This window comes from Manis pentadactyla, chromosome 2, assembly GCF_030020395.1.
Source record: "Manis pentadactyla isolate mManPen7 chromosome 2, mManPen7.hap1, whole genome shotgun sequence".
Classification (NCBI taxonomy): Eukaryota; Metazoa; Chordata; class Mammalia; order Pholidota; family Manidae; genus Manis; species Manis pentadactyla.
In genome coordinates, this window is record NC_080020.1 from 82,760,570 (window position 1) to 82,777,804 (window position 17,235).

The following is a 17,235-nucleotide window of genomic DNA, read 5'->3' on the forward strand; positions in this document are numbered from 1 at the left end:
CTCAGGCTCCTGAAAGTTTGTGAATGCTTGATGATCGAAGTCTGGGTTTTTTTGTGTTTGATATTTTAAGGATTATGCTGTCAGTAACACGGGCACAAGTATGTCACAAGATTCCTTATCTAAACACCTTATCTTCTTTTTAGACTGAGACTGTTTTTTGGATGAGCAGGAGGCGCAAGTGCTGCCGATATGGCTGCTACCTTACAGGGTGTGGGATGGTTTCCAGACTTTAACAACTGAAACTTCTGAGCCTATTTAATACATGTAAGCCTTTAGGAGTCAGTCCAACTGTTACCTTCCTGCTCTGAGAAAGATATAAAACAGCCTGAAGGGCAGTGGAGGAGCAATGCCACGTGGGCTGTGGAGCCTTCGGCGGCTGCTGACACAGCAGCTGTGCAAATGGGTGTGCAAGGGCCTCAGGTCTGGTGGCGGAACTAACCAATTGGCTTGGGTCCTTGTCTGCAGGTGGTAGAGATGAGAAGAGCTGCTCAGCGAAAAGGGAAGAGCTGGAAGCTCCTCTGGAAGAGCTGAAATTGTATGTTTTCTCATATGGATTCTTTATGGTAATTGGCCACCTGTTCCTAATTAAACATCAATTTATGTAACTGTGTAGAAAGACTAACATAGAAGGCAAATGGTCAAGTCTGTTCACTTTACAGAAGTGGGAACAGTATTATTGGATATAGCTTCCCTTCCAGCAAAAGGAAATATAAACAGAAGTTGTCTTAAATTATAAACAAGTCTAATCAGCATCCGAAGTTTCACTTTCCTAGTGGCCCCTATTGTTGCATTTAACATCAGTTCTTTCAAAGGTATTATTACATGATGTCACTGGATGATGAATTTCTTCCTCAACTATAGTAGGAAATGTTCACACAGCATGAAAATCGGAAAACGAAAACACAACATTATTCACGTTTTGAAGCACTGGGCCAAATGGCAGGAAACCCTCAAAGTTAATTCCAAATATATTATTTTTGAAAATAGGATAAAATCCAATAAATCATCTGTAAACTTTTTTTTTCTCATTTCTTATTTATTGTAAGTCTGTATGAGAAGAATGATCACAGCCATTTCCTCTGCCCCATAACCCTTCACAGCTGGGGATTTACAGGCTGTCTGGGAATTCGCAAACACTCCACGGGGAGTCAAAGGTGGGCTCGGGCTAATTACAGCCGCGTGGGAGACAGGCGGCACTGCTCCTGAGACGGGGAGGGGGGTGCTGAGAGCCAAGCACCGTCTCCTCCCCCTGCAACTCCCTCCTCAGTCATCACTATAAATGTATGAAACACAAACATCGACCTAAAAATAAAAGCTTTAGGTGATTTAAAAAATATAAACACAGTGACTGTTTCTTATTTGACATAATATTCTAGGAACTAGTTATGATATATGTTTCTAGGAAACTTGCAGCTTGTCTCTTAAGAGAAGCTATCTGGTGGCCAGAATGACTGGGGGTCGTTCATGCATGCCTTGTCAGGGACAAGGAATGTTTGTTTATTTAGGAGTTGCTGGAGGACAAACTGCCCATCCAAGCTTTTTCTCTCAGAAATTTACTTTATGTCAGGCCTGTGGAATCCGCTGCCAAAGTTCTACCCCAGACATCTCCCATATACGGAAGCACCTCGTTTGAGGACAGGGACCTCACCACCCCCCATCCCCCTGCTGCATGCCTAATGGTTAAGGACATGGGGTCAGATGGATCTAAGGTTGAGTCAGGGCTCCTGTAGCTTACAAGTTGCGAGGACTTGTGTAAATTGTCTAATCTCTATGGGTTTTTTTTCATTATATGATGGGACTCTCTCAGAGAACTGACGCTAAGGTCTGAATGAAAAGATGTATTTGTAGAGCCCTTCTCTAGGCTCTGACATGTGGGGAGCACTGGCATGGTCATTAAAGCTGTGCTGCCCAAGATGGCAGCCATTGGCCACAGGTGGCAACGGGGCACGTGAAACACAGCTAGTCCCAACTGAGATGTGCTGGCAGTGTAAACACACTGGGTTTTGAAGACTTAGTATGAAAAAAAGAATGCATAGCATCTAATTAACAATCTTTTTATCTTGATTATTTACTGAAATAACATTTTGGACATATTAGGTTAAAATCATTAGAGTTGATTTCATCTGTTTCTTTTAAAAATGTGACATTTTAAATAAAAAAAGAAAATTTAAAATTACTTGTGTGGCTCACATTAAATTTCTTTTGGCGAGTGAAGCATTGGAACATTCCATTCTGAAACAGGAAGCTCACTCTGAGAGGCTGCCTTCCAGGGAAGCCCACTCACCAGACCTGTTAGTCACAGGACCGCAGCCCTGAGGGGGACTTCTGGGAGACAGTCCAATCCTTAATTTTACAAATGAGGCAATTAAGACCTTAGAGGTTCAATGGTTACACAAAGTTCACACTCTTATTTTCTAGAGTTGCAGGAAATAAGTAAATTCCCTTCCCACATCATCAGCCCCTCACAGACCTGCAAGGAACTGCCAGAACTATGTCCCGATCCCCATTTCCACCACCTTTCCTCTTCCCAAGTGAACCCCCTCAGTTTCTTAGACCTTTCACAGTAGGATTTAAACAGAATTCATAGTCCTGCTCACATTTCAGTTTGCCAGTGACTGTAAGACATGTCCAATCCCCACCGCAATGCAAACACAACATTCTAGATAGGGTCTGACCAGCTTGAATCAACTGGTTAGAGTATTGGTCCCACGGCTATTCAAACACTATGTAAGACAGGCTGATCAAACAAGGACGCTGCTGCCCTCCCTGAATGAGGAAATATCTAGCTCTGAGGAAGAATTAGGAAAACAAAAAAGAAATACACTAGGGAGTTTATTCATCATAGCTGTGCTCAACTCCTACTGTAGATAAATGAACCCACATGGTGCTTATCAACTGGTATGGCCCCTTTGACTTGGCCATCCCACCCATAAGGCATCTGTTATTATCATCTGGCCAGTAGCATTCCTGTGTCTCCCCTTCTGTCATCTGCCTCACACTGTGCCCAAGGTTGAAAAGAAACTTGTGTTTGTGGAAGCTAAAGAATATTTCCAGTTGTTTAAAATTCTAATAACATGATTACATATTTTTATCACCAGACCTCAAACACCACCTTAGCCATCGAGTGCTCAAGTTTATCCAGTTTGGAGCAAAAGCAAGGAACTCTCTTAGCTGGGATGATGGATGCCTAAACTGAATCATGTGATAGGAAAGAAGTTCTTAAGAGATGACAATTTAAGCACTCAGGCAGCTCAGTATGATTAAAAAACCACAAATATTGCCTCCTACATAAACACTCATACTTTTGTGGAAAAACAAGCTCAATAAAGGCCAACAGGATCACGTATTTTAAGTTGAATTGTAAGTTTTGGTGAGAGAGATTTACAATTGCATAGTTCTTTCTGATTTACAAGGTGCTGAAGCATGACTTCCCTCCCTTCCTCCTCTCCTTCTACCCTCTTCTCTGCTTTACAGATGGGGAAACTGATTTTTAGGTGACTTACTTAGAGTCCCATGTGAGAGACTGAGGTGCTAGGACCCCTCAGCCAGGCCTTTTTGTTTTGTTCTTTTGCTACCACCAGGCTTGTAGTATTGGCAAAATGGCAATAGCCCGAACCGAAGCTCCCTATTCCATAAACAAACAGAAGGCAAAGAGAAATAAAGTGTTTCTTCCTACTTCAATATGTACTTCATGTCCCTCACATCTATTGGTCATTCCTCCTCTTTGGCCTGGAAGGACACACCAGCATCAGTTATTCAATAACTGCTCTGCTATCATTTGCAGTATTTATTATAAGATTCCTAAGTACAAAGAATAATGACCTTGCTTTCAATGATTCATAAAACCTTGTAATCAAGAAGTGTAGGCTCTGGAAGATTTAAGGTCATCTGAGTTCCAATCCATGCGCCACTTACTAGCTCTTCTACCGAGGAAAGGGCTTTTATCTGTTCTGTGTCTTGTTTTCTCATATGGAAATAAAGGTAATAACCTCTACCTCTGGGGTTGCTGCAAGTATTGCCTGACATGTGATATATATACATAATCTATATTTGTGTGTAATATGTATGTTATTCTCTATGCCTGTAGGACAGTTCCTGGATAAGTAGTACATAGGCGTTTGCGATCATTATCTTCATCCTCATCTCATGAGAATTATGAATCTAAGGAGCGCTGTTAAATTTACAAGCAGAAGGATTAACAATGCCTCAAATTCTGCTACTGCAGGAGTCCCTGTGAAGGTGAGTTACTCATCACTGGAAAGCTAGTGATTTTGTAACTAAACATAAAGGGGCATTTCTTAAAGTTAAAAACACAATCTATGTAATAAGGATGCAAAACAGTTTTTTGATAGAAAAGAGCCAGTATTTTCATGTCCCAACTGCTCTGCATTCCGTGACTGTACACTTCACAGTAACTGCTGAAAGGTATTGTCTGATTTTGTTAGTGACATCCTCTAATCAGCTGGGCTAACCAGCCACTATGGGCCTTGTCTGATTTTAGTTCAGTTACGTTCTCTAATGAAAAGTCTCAAGAACTATATTATGTTTGAGTTAGGAATCTGGTTTACTAGCTTGGCAAAAAGTAATCCGCATAAGAGTTTTCAAATCATTATTTCATCATGCATATTAATGGTATATCAATGATACATAACAGGAGTTTAAAGCATGTCAGTGACGAGCTGCTTGCTTCCCATAGTTTTAGACTTTAACTTTCTCAGCTTTAAGGTAAAGACTCAGGCTAGATGATCTCTGAGCTCCCTCTTGGTGATACATAAAATGTGTTAGTATCACATTTTAAAATACATAATTAAGTATAATATATTTGGAAGTAAAGACTTGTCTAATATCATGGAACTAACTTTTATTGACTCCTTTGGGCAATACCCACATTCCACTTTCAGGGAGAGCTACCTGGTCAATCTTCATCTCAAGTTGTTACCCACATTGATCCCTGGGCTGCTTAGTGAAGGGCTCTGCCAAGAGAAGGATCTCAAAGTATGTGCAGAGGAATGCTATCTAGACCCTTGAGATGTATGAATGCAGTGACTTATCAAGTCTATTAGAACACCAGTCCAATAGCCTTTTTTTGTATAAGTGGAAAGTTGATTGTACAATTCACATGGATTTGCAAGGACCTCAAATAGCCAAGAGACCTTAAAAAAGAACAAATGGGAAGACTCACACCTGCCAATTTCAAAATTTACTACAAAAGCTACAGTTGTCAATGCAGTGTGGTACTAGCATAAAGATAGAAATATAGATCAATGCAATACAATTCAGAGTCTGAAGGCCATACATATATGGTCAGTGGCTTTTGACAAAGGTGGCTAGACCATTCAATGGAGAAAGAATAGGCTCTTGAAGAAATGGTGGTGGGATTACTGGATATCCACACACAAAAGAATGAAGTTGGACCCCTACATTATACCATATATAAAAATTAGCTCAAAAGGGACCACAGACCTAAATGTAAAAGCTAAAACTATAGAACTCTTAGAAAACAGGAGTAAATTTTCCCTTGGTTGGAGCACTGAATTCTTATACCTGGCAACAAAAGCACAAGCAACAACAACAAAAGAGATAAACTGAACTTTATCAAGTTAAAAAACGTTTGTGCAGAAAAGGCTATTACCAAGAGAATAAAAAGACAGCCAACAGAAGGGGCCAAAATATTTGTAAATCATATCTGATAGGGCTCTACTATCCAACATATATAAAGAACACAACTCTGCAACAAAAATACAATCTAATTAAAAAATGGGCAAAGGACTGTGAATAGATATTTCTACAAAGAAGATATAGAAATGGCTGCCAAGCCAAGCATATGGAAATACACTTCACATTATTCATCATTAGGGAAATGCAAATGAAAACCACAGTGAGATACTAACTCATACCCACTAGGATGGCTGTACCAAGAAACAAAACAGGAAATACATGTTGGTGGAGATGGGGAAAAACTGAAACTCTCATACCTTGCTGGTGGAAATATAAAATGGTGCAGCCACTGGGAAAAAAGTTTGGCAGGTCCTCAAAAAGCTAAACGTAGAATTACCATATAACTCAGCATTGTATTTCTACGTATATACATGAAAGAACTGAAAATGTGCTCAAATAAAAATTTGTACACAAATGTTACAGCATACTATTCACAATGGCCAAAAGGTGGAAACCACCAAAATGTCTATAATAAATATGGTATCTCCATACAATGGAATACTTAGCCAAAAATATTATGATGAGTAAAAGAAGCCAGACACAAAAGACCACATAGTCTATGAGTCTATTTACATGAAGTATCCAGAATAGACAAGTTCATAGAGACAGAAAGCTGATTAGTAGTCAATAGGGAAGAGCAGGGCCTGAAGAGATGCCCCAGGGGTATTGGCAAGAGACTGCTTGATGGGTATGGGGTTTACTTTGGGGTGATGATAATGTTCTGGAACTAGACAGCAGTGATGGTTGTATAACATTCTGAATGTACTCAATGTTGTTGAATTGTATATTTTAAAAGGTTAAAATGGTAAACTTTATGTGTATTTTATAATAAAAAAACAACCAAAATTAAATCATTGGCTGGCTGTGCTTAGTATGGTAATTTAAGGAGCAGACAGTATTTGTTTCCAGCACACAGTGGGGAGCTGAGAGAGTGAGCCACACAGGGGCTAGGGTGAGCACCAGGCTCCCCTGGCTAAGACACATGGTTGCCCAATGTGCCTGACTTTTATGGTTTTGCTTTTAAAATGTGAATTCCAAAAATTTGTAGGACCATGGAGATACAGTCAGAAATAAGTATAAATATATATAAGTATATATGATATTCAAAGTGTTTGATACTTTAGATTACCCAAATAGTGATTTCCATTTATTTATGCAGACATTGGGATTGCCTGCATTTAGAAAATGGTGTACAAATAACAAAGAAAACCAATTACAAAAAAATTCTTCCCATTACTTCTAAGGACAAAGCATATGAGATCATAGGATACTTGGCCTAATTTAATTTGCATGGTGGAACTGCACCATCTGTATTTCCAGTTACCTAATTGCCCCTTGCTCAGAGGAACCCAGGGAATATACAGCCATTTCCCTGCTCTTCTCTGTTGCCCTGCCCTGCCTTGTCTCTGCAAATTCTATCTGACTCACTAATTAATAGTCTAAAGGAACTGCCCTCAATGCTTATGAGACCAAGGTTGCTCATGAATCCTGCAGCTTGGCCTCTGAGCTACAGTGGAGGGGCAGGCTCCTGGAAGGCCAGGAATGCTAATGGTTTGCTCACTGCTGTATCCCTAGCACCAAGTCAATGCGGTAGACACAGAATAGGTCCTCAGATATTTGCTATGTGTGTAAATGGAGCCTTGGATGACCTGAGGACAAAATGCAAAAGCAGCACATATTGTGACCTAGGACACTAAACTTTTTTTTTTTTTTTTGCCATTTTCATAGATGATTGATTATTAGGAAAAAAAAATCAACTGGAAATGAGTGCTGTTCGAAGCATGTCAGTGGCAGAACAGAAAGCTCTTTTCGCCAATGAAAACCTCAGAACACATAGCTTAGAAGTAATGTGTGGAGTAGCATTTAAACACAGACTTAGTCCATTTTTGCCCCATTTCCCACTTTCATTCTCCACCTCATCCCAATATATAATTGTTCTAGTACACATCCTTTTGTTTTTATAAGTTCTTAAAAACTGTATTGTTGGGTGAACACTTGTTTTTGATTTATGGTGTTTTGATTTATGGTGATGGGTCTCATTCTTTCTTATTTTGTGTGTAAACGACCCCTTGTAAAGGTTGCTGGGCATATCCATGAGGCCTTGATGGGAAAAAATACAGTATGAATGCTTCATTTGATATCTTTGGGGGCAGAAAATAGGGTACAAGTCAAGTCAAAGCTAGCAGACTTATCCAGGCTTACTTTAATAGGAAAGCAGGTTAATAAATCAGATGACAGCATTAAGTCTTAGCATGTGTGCATCTGTTTTACATTAACATTTTATACCAGAAATCAATTTGGTTCAAAGTATTTCCTAACTAATCTTTGACTCTGTAACAGATATTTCCCTTCAGTTACCTAAGGACTTTCCATAGGCTAAATTAATCACTTCATTTCTTTCTTTTTTATTTTTTTATTAAGGTATCATTGATATACAATGTTATGAAGGTTTCACATGAGCAACATTGTGGTTTCAACATTCACCCATATTATCAAGTCCCCCCCAAACCCCACTGCAGTCACTGTCCATCACAGTGAGATTCTAGAGTCATTACTGTCTTCTCTGTGCTGTGCTGCCTTCCCCCAATCACTTCATTTCTTGTAGGGAAGGAATCAAATTACTACATGGAAAACCGAAAAACAAGATAGGCTTTATAAGATATTATAATATTTAGTTTCCTCTTAAATGATAAAGATTCTGTTATCCTTTGTTTTTGTTAGATGTTTGATGGATAAACATACTGTATTTCAATATTTGGATATTTTGAAAGGAATTACTTGGGGATTTAGCCCTATTTGAATTTGTCAGATTTAAGAAGCATAATCAAAGACATGTGCCCTTTAAGCCCTGAACTTACTTTATCATGAGGCTTTGGCCATCTATAGCTTCACCATCCGCTAAGTCGTACTTGCTTGTCAAATAAAGGGAAATCTCAGTCTTTGAGAGTTGACTTAGTGTATTTTCCTTGTTAGGGTCACTGGGGTCAACTGCGCCTTCCCCTGTAGATAAAAACATTGTTATTCTTATAATTCACTCGTGATGATGGCATCAATAATGTAAGATAAAGGTTCTGTGGGAAAGATAGCCTTGGTTGAGCAAGAGATCATGGTCTTTGTAAAAAAAAGAACCATATTCTAATATACTAATATACTTAAAGTGGCTTTTGAAATCTTTGATTTAAACATTAAGATAACATGGGACAAAGATATTCAAAATATGAAAAAATAGGTAAGAGAGGAACTGTTAATAAAATAAATCATTAGGAAACACAGCAAGAACTGTGTTTTGGCTCTTCAGTGATGTTTTCCTTATGATTTATGTTAACAAATCCTTTTCAAGGTATTTAGCACTCACCTTCAAGAGTATCAAATTATGGATTGATGCAGGAAGGGGCTGGTATAGTTATCTTTAAATAAGATTAGGTATTAAATTCCAAGAAATGTTTTTGATCTAGGATAGAAAACCAAACAACACAAGCCAGAGGATAAGTAGAAGGAACAAGCTCTTACCAAGAAAAGATTCCACATTAGGTACCTTTCCCAGTAATTCCAGCAGTTCATTCAGTAAGTCATGCTTTTCGGGTGCAATTGCATCCTGGTGTTCCAACAGGAGCTTTATACAGAAAACAACACACACACACACACACACAAAGACAAAAGCAAATTCTCAAGTGCTTCTATATTTACAGAGTCCCCCTTCCAGCTTTCCCTGATTTTCTTCTGATATCGCTTCACTTTTAAACACAAGTCTAACATTTATTAAAAGTAGGACTACAAGGAGACAGTTTTTATTTTATCTTAGAGGGAAGACATTAAGAAATGTAGTTTGTGAAGAGTTCATACTCTCAGCAAGATCTTGAAGATCTGCTGAGGAGCAGCCTTCTACTGCCTAACCACTGTGCTCCACTCCACTGTACAAAAAAAGTCAAAATTGGGTGGAAAGAACCTAAAATGAGGCAGAAGTCTCTTGGCTAACACCAGTAACAAACTGGTGGGCATTCCTATATCTCTTTGGAGAAAAATTATGCAGTGTTCAAACACTACAGCTATTTAAAAAAATCGCCACTGTTGGCTATTTACTCTATCTGGCATTGAAGAGCTCTTGTGGGTACGGAAGGCAGAAATGCCCGTATGGTTCCCTGGCCTGAGATCTAGATGTACCAGGTGGTTCCTCTGATACCTGATCCCAAAAAAGGGTTAAAGGTGAGTAACACTGCTGGAGTGTTTTGGCAGGTCTTAGAGGAAATACGATTAATTCTGGAGAAGCAGCAGCACTGGAGGGGAAAACCATGAAGGCCAACACATCTGCTTTCGTTTGCATTTAGCAATATATTAAAACCATGTTTCTAAAGTATGGAGCTGGTATCCCTGGTGATAGGAAATACACTTTGAATTGCTCTGTCTTACAAAACTCTTGATCATAATAAAATTAGATTTCAACCTTTTTTCCAACAGCTTTGAGATATAATCCACATGCCATCAAATTCATTCGAAATGCACAACACAGTGGTTTTTAGCATATTCAAAGAATTGAGCAACCATCACTGCTACCTGATTTCTGAACATTTTCATCACCCTAAAAAAAACTCTGTGTCCTACTGTTGGCGGGAATGTAAATTAGTGCAGCCACTGTGGAAAGCAGTATGGAGGTTCCTCAAAAAACTAAAAATAGAAATACCGCATGACCCAGCAATTGCACTTCCAGGAATTTACCTGAAGAAAACAAGATCCCTGATTTGAAAAGATATATGCACCCCCATCCTATTTTATTGCTGCATTATTTACAAGAGCCAAGATATGGAAGTGAACAAAATATCCATCAATAGAAGAATGATAAAGATGACATGGTACATATGCACAATGGAATATTACTCAGCCATAAAGAAATGAAATCCAGCCATTTGCAACAACATGGATGGACCTAGAGGGTATTAAGCTTAGTGAAATAAGCCAGGCAGAGCAAGACAAATACCATATGATTTCACTTATTTGTGGAATATAAAAACAAAGCAAAATAAAATGAACAAAACAGCAGTAGACTCACAGACACTGAGAAGGGACTGGTGATTACCATGGTGGAGGGGTTGGATCCTATTGCCACATTGACAGGATACAGATCTACAGTTTCCAGGGGTTGGGTGGAAGGGGTAAATGGGAGCAACTGCTAATGGGTACAGGGTTTATTATTATTTTTTAATTCAAGTATCATTGATATACAATCTTATATTGGTTTTAAGTATGCAACACAGTGGTTCAGCAGTTACCAATCTTATTAAATCCTCACCCCCACTAGTGCAGTTATTATCTGTCAACATAGAAAGATGTTACAGAATTAGTGGCTATATTCTCCATGCTGTACTACCAGCCCTGTGCCCAACTTATATTATGATTGAGAATTTTTGTGCCCCTTTCCCTGTCATCCTCCCCCACCCACTCACCCAGTCCAATCTCTCCCCCATGGTAATCACCAGTCACTTCTCAGTGGCTATAAGTCTATTGTTACTTTTTTCATTTAGTTTTGTTTTTAGATTCCACAAATAAATGAAATCATATGGTATTTGTCTTTCTATTCCTGGCTATTTCACTTAGCATAATACCCTCTATGTCCATCCATCTTGTTGCAAATGGCAGAATTCCCTTTTTAATGGGTGAATAATATTCCATTGCCTATATGTACCACATCTTCTTTATCTATTCATCTATGGATAGACACTTAGGTTGCTTCCATAACTTGGCTATTGTAAATACTGTGGTGATAAACATAGGGGTATACATATCTTTTCAAATCAGGGATCTTGTTTTCTTTGGGTAAATTCCTAGAAGTAGAATTACTGGGTTGTATGAAATTTCTATTTTTAGTTTTTTGAGGAACCTCCATACTGCTTTCCACTGGGGCTATACCAATTGACATTTCCACCAACAGTGTAGGAGGGTTCCCATTCCTCCACACCCTCACCAACACTTGCTATTTCTTGTCTTTTAGATGGTGGTTATTCTAACTGGTATGAGGTGATATCTCATTGTGGTTTTGATTTGCATTTCCCTGATGTTTAGTGAGGTGGAGCATCTTTTCATGTGCCTGTTGGCCATCTATATTTCTTCTTTGGAAAAATATTTGTTCAGATCCTCTGCCCATTTTTTAATTGGGTTGTTTGTTTTTTTGGTGTTGAGGCATATGAATCCTTTATATATTTTGGATGCTAACCCCTTATTGGATAAAGTGTTTATGAATATTTATCCTATATTATAAGCTGCTTTTTTGTTCTGCTGATGGTGTCTTCTGCTATTGAGCTTTATAGTTTGATATAGTCCCACTTGCTCATTTTTACTTTTGTTTCCTTTGCCTGTGGAGATGTGTCCAGGAAAAAACTGTTCAAGAGATTTTTCACCTATGTTTTCTTCTAAGTGTTTTTATGGTTTCATTCAGGTCTTTAATCCATTTCAAGTTTACTTTTGTGAATGGAGTTAGACAGCAATCCAGTTTCATTCTCTTGCATGTAGCTGTCCAGTTTTTCCAACATCAGTTATTGAAGAGTCTTTCTTTTCCCCATTGTATATTCATGGCTTCTTTAATGTATTTTAATTGACCATATATGCATGGGTTTATATCTGGGCTCTCTTCCATTGATCTATGGGTCTCTTTTTGAGCCAGTACCATACTGTTTTGATTACTACAGCTTTGTGCTATAGCCTGAAGTCAGGGAGTGTGGCACCCCCAGCGTTCTTCTTCATTTTAGGATTGCTTTGGCTATTCAGGGTCTTTTGTGGTTCCATATGAATTTTAGGATAATTTGTGATAGCTCATTGAAAAATGCCATTGGTACTTTGATAGGGATTGCACTGAATCTATAAATATCTTTAGGCAGGATGGCCATTTTGGCAATATTAATTCTTCCTATTCATGATCTTGGGATAGATTTCCATTTATTTGTGTCTTCTTTAATTTCTCTCATGAATGTCTTACAGTTTTCAGAGTACAGGTCTTTCATCTCCTTGATTAGGTTTATTCCTAGGTAGTTTATTCTTTTTGATGCAATTGTAAATGAAATTGTTTTTCTGATTTCTCTTTCTGCTAGTTTTTTTTTAGTATATAGAAATGCAACAGATTCTGTGTATTAATTTCGTATCCTGAAATTTTGCTGAATCCAGTTATTCTAATAGTTTTTTGGTTGAGTTTTTAGAGTTTTCTATGTATAATATCATGTCACCTGCACATAGTGACAGTTTTACTTCTTCATTATGAATATGGATGCCTTTTATCTCTTTATCTTGTCTGACTGCTGTGGCTAGGCCCTCCAGTACTATGTTGAATAAAAGTGGTGAAAGTGGGCATCCTTGTCTTGTTCCTGATCTTAGAGGAAAAGCCTTCAGCTTTTTGCCACTGAGTCTGATGTTAGGTGTAGGTTTGTCATATATGGCCTTTATTATGTTGAGGTATGTACCCCCTGTACCCATTTTGTTGACACTTTTATCATGAATGGTTAATGAATTTTTGTGAAATGATTTTTCAGCATCTATTGGGTGATCATGTGTTTTTTATCTTTTTGTTGTTGTTGTTAAAGTGGTATATCACCTTGGTTGATTTACAGGTATTGTACCATCCTTGCATCCCTGGAATAAATCCCACTTGGTCATGATGGATGATCCTTTAGATGTATTTTTGAATTCTATTTGCTAAAATTTTGTTGGGATTTTTGTATTTATGTTCATCAGGGATATTGATCTAAAATTTTCTTTTTTTGTAATGCCTTTGTTTGACTTTGGTATTAGAGTGATGTTGCTCTCATAGAATGAGAATGGAAGCATTCCCTCCTCTTCTAGCTTTTGGAATACTTTAAGAAGAATGGGTATTAGTTCTTCTTTAAATGTTTGGTAGAATTCAGCGGTGAAGCAGTCTAGTCCCTAACTTTTGTTTGTTGGGAGTTTTTTGATTACCAATTCAATTTCACTGCTGGCAATTGGTCTGTTCAGATTTTCTGTTTCTTTATGGGTCATTCTTGGAAGGTTGTATTTTTCTAGGAATTTGTCCATTTCTTCTAGTTTGTCCAATTTATTGGCATATAACTTTTCATAGAATTCTCTAATTCTTTGTATTTCTGTGGTGTCAGTTATGATGATTCCTTCTTCATTTCTGATTTTATTTGTGTACTCTCTTTTTATTGTTAAATCTGGGCTAGGAGTTTGTCTATTTTGTTTATGTTCTCAAATAACCAGCTCTGATTTCTTCTATTGTTTTATTCTTCTCTATTTTATTTACTTCTGCTCTGATCTTTACTATGTCCTTCTACTAACTTTAGGTTTCATTTGTCCTTCTTCTTCTAGTTTCTTCAATTATGAGTTGAGACTATTTATTTGGGATTGTTCTTGTTTCTTCAGGTAGGCCTTTATTGCTATGTACTTTATGCTGAATACTGCTTTTGCAGTGTCCCACAAATTTTGGACTGTTGTATTTTTGTCTTCATTTGTCTCCATGTATTGCTTGATTTCTGTTTTGATTTGTTCATTGATCCATTGATTATTTAGAAGCATATTGTTTAGCCTCTTTGTGTTTGTAGGCTTTTTGTTTTCTTTGCATAATTTATTTCTAGTTTCATACCATTGTGATCTGAGAAGTTGCTTGATATAATTTCAATCTTTTAGAATTTATTGAGACTCTTTTTGTGGCCTAGTATGTGATCTATTTTGAAGAATGTTCCATGCACACTTGAGAAGAATGTGCATCCTGCTGCTTTTGGATATAATATTCTGTAGATACCTGTGCAGTCAATCTGATCCAATGTGTTGTTCAGTGCCTCTGTTCCTTTATTTTCTGTCTGGTTGATCCATTGATGTGAATGGTGTGTTAAAGTCTCCTAAAATGAATGCATCACAGTCTATTTCCCTTTTTAATTCTGTTAGTTGTTTTATATACTTAGGTGCTCCTGTTGGGTGCATAGGTATTTATAATGGTTATATCCTCTTTTTGGACTGATCCTTTTATTATTATGTAATGTCCTTGTCTCTTGTTACTCTGTCTTGAAGTCTATTTTGTCTGATAAAAGTACTGCTACTCCTGCTTTTTCCTCCCTATCACTTACATGAAATATCTTTTTCCATCCTTTCACTTTCAGTCTGTGTATGTCTTTGGAACTGAAACGAGTCTCTTGTAGGCAGCATATAGATGGCTTTTGTTTCTTTATTCATTCTGCCACTCTATGTCTTTTGATTGGTGCATTTAGTCCATTTATATTTAAGGTAATTATTGATAGGTATGTAATTATTGTCTCTATTAATTGTTTTCTGTTTGTTTTTATAGTTCCTCTCTGGTCCTTTCTTCTTCTCTTATATTCTTCTCTTGTTTTTGATGGTTTTCTTTTGTGGTGTGATTGGATTTCTCTTTTTTAGTTTTTTGTGTATCTATTATAGGCTTTAGGTTTGTGGTTCAAGGTTCAAGGATAGCTTCCTTGAATTTTTTGTGTATCTACTCTAGGCTTTAGGTTAGCTAAAGGATAGCTTCCTAACTATATAATAGTCTATATTGTTGATGACTGCTCTATTTTAAACACAATCTGAAAGTAGTTTTTCCTTCTTCTTCCTCCTCCACACTTTATGTATTAGATGTCATAATCTGCATTTTTTGTGTATCCCTTGACTGACTTTGTGTACAGTTAGTTTTACTACTTTTGTTTTAATTTTGTACTTGCTTGGTGAGTAATTGTTCTACTGTCTTTACTGTGGGTTTATTTTCACTGCAGAAAACTGTTTAGGCTTATCTTAACCATTTTTAAGTCTATAGTCCAGTAATCCATTCACCTTGTGCAATCTATCTCCAGAATTCATCTATTCAAATTGTAAAACTAAAACTATCCATTAGAGAACTCCTCATTTCATAATTCCACTTTTTGTCTCTCTGAATTTGACTATGCTACTTCATGTAAGTGAAATCATACAATATTTGTCTTTTTTTGTGACTAGCTTTCTTCACTTAGAAAAATGTCCTCAAGTTTCATCATGTTGTAGCGTGAATCAGAATTTCCTTCCTTTTTAAGGCTGAATAATATTCCATTGTATGTGTATACCACATTTTGTTTATCCATTCATCCTTTATGCACACTAGTTGCTTCCACATTTTGGCTACTGTATAATGCTGCTATGAATAGAGGTGTACAAATATCTCTTTGACCCTGCCTTTAATTCTTTTAAGAATATATTCAGAAATGGAATTGCTGGACATGGTATTTCTGTTTTTAAGTTTTCAGGGAACTACCTTGCTGTTTTCCATAGCAGCTGCACCATTTTATATAACCACCAATAGTACACAAAGGTTCCAATTTCTCCACATCTTTGCCAGCACTTATCATTATTTGGTAATAGCCATCATAATGGGTATGAGGTGGTATGCCATTGTTTTTTTTCCCCCAAATCAAATGGTAGGTTTACTGGCTGTCTCTGTTATACAACAAGGTGAAATCATTGTGGTTTTTATTTGGATTTCCCTAATCATTAGTGATGTTGAGCATCTTTTCATGTGCTTGTTGGACATTTGTGTATCATCTTTGGAGAAATGTCTACTCAAGTCCTTAGAGCCTCATTTTTTAATTGGGTTGTTCTTTTGTTGTTGAGTTGTAGAAGTTCTTTATATTTTCTGGATATTAATCCTTCATCAGATACATGACTTGCAATTATTTTCTGCCATTCTGTAGGTTGCCTTTTTATTCTCTTGTTCTTTTGATGCAAAGTTGTCCATTTTTTAATTGGATTATTTATTACTGAGTTATAATGTTTCTTTATATATTCTGGATACAAGTCCCTTATCAGATACATTATTTGCAATTATTTTCTCTCATTCTCTTGGTCATCTTTTCAATTTCTTGGTGGCATTGTTTATAGCAAAAATGTGTTTTAGTTTTTATGAAGTCCAATTTATCTATATTTTCTTTTGCCGCTTATGTGTTTGGTGTCATATCTCAAAAACCATCGCCTAATCCAAGGTCACAAAGATTGATTTCTATGTTTTCTTTTAAGAATTCTATAGTTTGAGCTCTTACATTTAGGTCTGTGATTCACTTTGATTCATTTTTGTGTAAGGTGTCCAACTTCATTTCCCATTGAACTGTCTTAGCCCCTTGTCAAAAATGGATTAACCATAAATTTGAAAGTTTATGTTTAGACTCTCAGTTCTATCCCAGTGATCAGTATGTCCTCATGCCATTACCACATTGTCTTGATTACTGCCTTTTCCCTTCTCTTTTAATCTTTACGATTAGTGGAGGAAAAAGTATCTGTTTAATGTTGAATATTTCTTAACGTTCCCTGACACTTGCTAATTAGGTTTTTAAGAAAGGAAGAGGAGACTTCAAATGCATAGTTTCAAGGAAGCAACTATATCCAACTATTCTTTTCATTATACTTATTTACTTTTTATGTTTTTCTATCTATTATGGATAGAGGCATTTGTTCTAAAGCAAAGAAATATACTTTTTTTCAAAAAAAGGCAGATTGACTTAAATATATTACATAAGCAACAGAAGTGATATA

General features: G+C 37.0%; 1 protein-coding gene across 2 annotated transcripts in view; it reads right to left on the reverse strand.

Annotated features, from left to right (window-relative positions):
* IQGAP2 (IQ motif containing GTPase activating protein 2) overlaps nt 1-17,235 on the reverse strand; it is a 275,493-nt gene that overhangs the window by 11,038 nt on the left and 247,220 nt on the right. For both annotated transcript variants that reach the window (XM_036886059.2, XM_036886058.2), the window contains 2 exons: nt 9,229-9,331; nt 8,577-8,718 (listed from right to left, as the gene is read on the reverse strand). In XM_036886059.2, coding sequence (XP_036741954.2) covers nt 8,577-8,718; nt 9,229-9,331 — 245 coding nt within the window. The remainder of the gene's footprint in view (nt 1-8,576; nt 8,719-9,228; nt 9,332-17,235) is intronic.